Here is a 5,076-nt window from a genome sequence, read left to right on the forward strand (position 1 = left end):
ACACACTGTCACATCTCTTTGAAGTCTACCGGAGCATGCTCCACAATAGCATGCAGGTATTTCCTTTCCTTTCATAAGTCTCTCTAATGGTTGACCCAGTGTTGTTCTGTTTTGGCTCTAATTCATTAGAACAGTAGCAGCTTTGGCAGAGATCCATTGTTCATGTGTGGTTCTCCTCTCTATCTCGATCTCTGCAGGATGTTACTGTTTAGAAGGCTGTAGCCTCTGTGGCCTCCCAGGGACGTCTGGGAAACACTAGTCTAATTAACTGATAGAGAGGGAGTGGGGAAGGAGAGAGAGAGAGGAGGGAGAACATGAGAGAGGGTAGAGAGAGAAAGAGAGAGAGCGATGAGAGGAGAGTGAGGTAACGAGAAGAGGGAGTGGGTGAGAGAGAGAAACCTCCACAGCTTTACTGTTTATGTAGTAAACTGCAGCAGCAGTAATCACAGAGCAGGACCATACAGACTATAGCTGCTGGGTCTAGGTCTGGCTACAGTTAGTTTTCCCTGTTGTTACTACAGTCAAAGTGATTCCAGATGGAGAGGGATACGTTCCAGGTTCCTTGCTGTGCCTCAGTCTTTCAGACACGAACCAAGGCATAGCAGAGACTTGGTTCTGAATGAATTGTTTTCTAAGCTTTGAAAGGCTTACAATTTGGCATATTTTTTCAGTTTAATGCGTTCTTTCAGTTCAAGGAGAAGACTCAGTACAATCCTCTGTCAGATTTCTATGAATTGTGTTGTCATCTTTGTGAAAGTCAAATGAGAAAGGACTATTTGGTGTACACTGTCAGATGAGTCAACATTCTGTTGAACCATTTATCTTTGTGATAAACCATTTCTCCCTGTATTTGTCCCCAGGTGGCATCTCTAGGTGTGACCACGTTCACCCTGTGTGCTCTGTGCATTGACCGGTTCCGCGCAGCCACCAATGTCCAGATGTATTACGAGATGATCGAGAACTGCACCTCCACTACAGCCAAGCTCGCCGTCATCTGGATCGGAGCTCTCCTATTGGCTCTCCCTGAGCTCCTGATCCGCCAGCTGGTCACCGAGGACCCCGCCCTACCAGATGACCCCCCAACGGAGCGCTGTGTGGTGCGCATCTCGACATCGCTCCCAGATACACTCTACATCCTGGGCCTAACCTACGAGGGCGCGCGGCTCTGGTGGTGCTTCGGCTGTTACTTCTGCCTCCCTACGCTCTTCACCATCGGCTGTTCCCTCGTCACCGCCCGCAAGATCCGCCGCGCCGAGCAGGCCTGCGTCCGCGGCAACAAGAAGCAGATACGCCTCGAAAGCCAGATGAACTGCACTGTCGTGGCGCTCGCCATCGTCTACGGCGCCTGCGTGGTCCCGGAGAACATCTGTAACATCGTGTCGGCATACATGGCGGCGGGCGTGCCGGAGCGGACCATGGCGGTCTTACACCTCCTGTCACAGCTGTTGTTGTTCTGCCGGGCGGCAGTGACGCCTGTTTTGCTCCTGTTATTATGTCGTCCACTAGGCAGAGCCTTCCTGGACTGTTGTTGTTGCTGCTGCTGTAACCATGCCCACTCCTCAGGCACGGCTAGTGATGATAATGAGCATGAGTGTACCACAGAGCTGGAGCTGTCGCCCTTCAGCACCATACGCAGAGAGCTCAGCAACTACACTCCCGCAGGGTCCAATTGTTAAAACCACACAACTACTGTTGAAGGTCGAGTGCAGTCAAAAACATGATTTTTCAGTGTTTTATATTCGGTGTATATTTCCACACTATGAGGTTGATATAATACTGTGAAATTGTGAAAATGATGATAATGCCCCTTTAGGTTAATAAGATCCTTTTGAGAAGACCGCCTGAAATTCATCCTGTTTTGGTGGGATGGAGTTTTGGCCTGCTCGGTGACACCACCAGGTGGTAAATTAGTTAGACCAATTAGAAAGAGAGTTACAAACGTCTCAGTCAAAAACAGCAAGTTTTCAGTTTTCCCCTCCCCACTCAGACCATTAACCAGACAATCTGAGCTAAATTCTTGCAGGAGAAATTGTTGTTTTCTAAGAAGCTGTTTTTCTTTTTTGACAAGTTACTTAATTATTACCCAAAAATGAAATGATATTGAGATAAAAAATGGCTGCATTGGAACTTTAATGACTACACAGCTACTCACCTGCAGGACTATACAAACATACTAGTACACAGAACTGTACAACTTCACACCTGCAGAGTCAAACTGCTAAGGCTGCACACCTTTGCAACTACAGAACTATACAACATTTCACAAGCAGAATCAAACTGCTTGGATTACATACCTATACACCAACGGTACGAAACTACAGTAAACTACTACACAGTTAGCTACACAACTGACAAACTGGGTGCTAGGGCCACACAACTCCTGTACAGCATACTATTACACTATTACACAACTACTGTATATAACTACACACTAGCAGGGAAAAAGTGTCAGGACTACACACTATACATCCGCAGGGAGCAAGTAACATCTGAACAGCCATACTGCCGAGACAACTGCACAACAACCCAACTGCACTACAACTCCCAATACACATACTGTGCTCCAACCCAGTACACAAACCAAGTGTTCTGAACTGGGACCAGACATGAATGGACAAAGCCAGACACTCGAGAACAGACTACCCTGGACTGTGTTGAGCTGAAATGGAATCAGTGGAGTGGACTAGGCGTGGCTGGGCTGGAGTGGACTCCGAATAGTTGACTGGAGTGGACTGGGCTAGAACGGATATACTCACGTCACCCCTCACTCAAACTCTGCACTCACGATTCAGTTCACACACACACGCCTTACTCACACACTGGACTGTACATACTGTATACTACACACTATCACTCTAGTGAAGGAAAGCTATATAGGGAAGGAAAGAAGGAAGCGTACGGAGGAGGAATACAAGGACATTACAAGCATATTGTGATTGTTTTCTTTTAATGCGCATTAATATTACTGTAATCGTCGTAGTTGATTTCTGCATACAACTCTGCACTGCCAAACACCTTTCCTAGGCTTTCATACTCTGTCGTTCCCTCCTGTTAGTGTCAGAGTCAGGGCCTCTCTGTCTCTGTGTCTTTTCTGACAGTAACTTATTCTAAATGGCCGAGTGTACAGTGTTGTGACTCAAAGTCTTGATGAAGTCGGTGATTCTTGTAAACTTGTTTAATTGAACTTTGCGAGTATCTTGTTCACTCTGTCTGTATTTGATACCAGAAGATGTAAGCGCACACAGTCATCAGTCTAGTTTCTGGTTTCTAGATAGCTTTTTATATAGCCCCCCCAAAAAACAGTCCCTTTGATTAAAAAAAATAACTTGATCTTGACTGCAGGATTGCAGCTCTGTAAAAAAAAATGTTTTGAGTGGTGTATTACTTTCCTTGTATTCCTGACCAGAAAATATGATTCTTTATTGGAATTAGAATTCACAACGTTTTCCCCGTACAAACGGACCGTGGGTGTGCAACGCCACAGACGCTTCCAAATTCATCATCTATAGATTACGCAGACAGAGCAGAACATACACCAGCCGCATATATCTCTGCGTATCATTCCCTTATAAACCTTCTTTACAGTGTTATACAACGATGACGATAGCAAAGAAGTGTCTGGCATGTATGCGAGTCTGTGTTAGCGGCGGTAAGGAGAGATGAATGTTGTGTTTATCATCTCCATAACAGAATTGTCTGTCATAAGAAAACGAAGCAGCTCTGTTTCCACTCCTGGAGGAATCTGCTGTGGATACTGCTGCACTCCCACTGCTCTGAGGAGGTGGTGTTTTCTTTCTCACACCACCGCACATCCGCTCCTCTGTTTGATGTGTCGCAGAGAGAGATAGATCAGCTATTTCTGTCTGTGTAAGAGAACAGCTCGGAAAGACAGGCAGGAACGCACCATACTAACATTCTACTGACCAGACACACGTTTTCCATTGACAATCCATGTCTTCTGACGTTCTATCGAGACGTGGTCATTAGGGGTACCATTTGACTGACCATCAATCAACATTCCATTTCCATTCCATTTGCAACAGATAGGCAACATGATTGGCATTGATTCTTGGCATTTTATGCAGCACTGTGGCATCTATGTCATTCAGATTCTGAATCAAAAAGCCCAATTTACATCCTGATTACAATAACAGTTCTGTGCACTTTAAAAAACACCATAAATTGGGGCTATTGTCTGAACCTTTTTCCTTCTCTTCCCATCTGGGTTCAAGCTGCATCGTGGGTTGCTGTCGCCATCGCGTCACAGATAGGATGACAGGCATCTGTGCCATTCATGCTGGTAATTTAGGACTCTAGACATCAACAGTGGTTCAATCACACTCCATCAGAGCCTCAGCAGCTACAGCTCCATCCGCGCCTCTGTCTGTCTGAACCTTTGTCTGTCTGTCTCTGAGGGAGCAGGATGAAGAGTACTCTGTCTTATTCAACTCGCTGTTGTCATTGTCATTCAATCTCAGGAATAGTTTCCCACACCCAGATAAAGCCTGAAATTAAGTTTATGATTCCTATTGAGTTTCATGCTTTTCAGTCCAGGAATAGGCTTAATAATATATAATAATAATAAATAAATAATATATGCCATTTAGCAGACGCTTTTATCCAAAGCGACTTACAGTCATGTGTGCATACATTCTACGTATGGGTGGTCCCGGGGATCGAACCCACTACCCTGGCGTTACAAGCGCCATGCTCTACCAACTGAGCTATAGAAGGACCATGTTTGCCTTAATCTGGGTCCGGGAAACTGGTAGGCTACATCTATTGAGCTACCTGGCTTACAAAATTCTAGTAAACATACAGTTTACAGTAAACATACATGAGTATATTTTGGGCTGGGTGACATCATAACAGTTACCCGTTAGCCCTGACACAAGCTCACGCCACATCAGCGCTAACTATGGCCAGTGCTACACTAACGCTAGCCCCCCCTGTCCTCATGTCACTGCAGCTCAGCACTTACAATCCCCTTTCTCCTCACATCACTGCAGCCCAGGGCTAACGCTAACTAGCCCGTTCTCACATCACTCCAGCCCAAGGCTAACGCTATGCTAAAGC

The 5,076-nt window shown here is 45.7% G+C and overlaps 1 protein-coding gene across 1 annotated transcript in view; it reads left to right on the forward strand.

Moving 5' to 3' along the window:
- Positions 1-4,561, forward strand: part of LOC123994627 (prosaposin receptor GPR37-like) — an 11,111-nt gene extending 6,550 nt beyond the window's left edge. Inside the window, exon 2 of the mRNA XM_046297459.1 lies at positions 861-4,561. Coding sequence (XP_046153415.1) covers positions 861-1,676 — 816 coding nt within the window. The 3' untranslated portion in view covers positions 1,677-4,561. The remainder of the gene's footprint in view (positions 1-860) is intronic.
- The last annotated feature ends 515 nt before the right edge of the window (positions 4,562-5,076 follow it).

Source organism: Oncorhynchus gorbuscha, linkage group LG14, assembly GCF_021184085.1.
Source record: "Oncorhynchus gorbuscha isolate QuinsamMale2020 ecotype Even-year linkage group LG14, OgorEven_v1.0, whole genome shotgun sequence".
Lineage (NCBI taxonomy): Eukaryota > Metazoa > Chordata > Actinopteri > Salmoniformes > Salmonidae > Oncorhynchus > Oncorhynchus gorbuscha.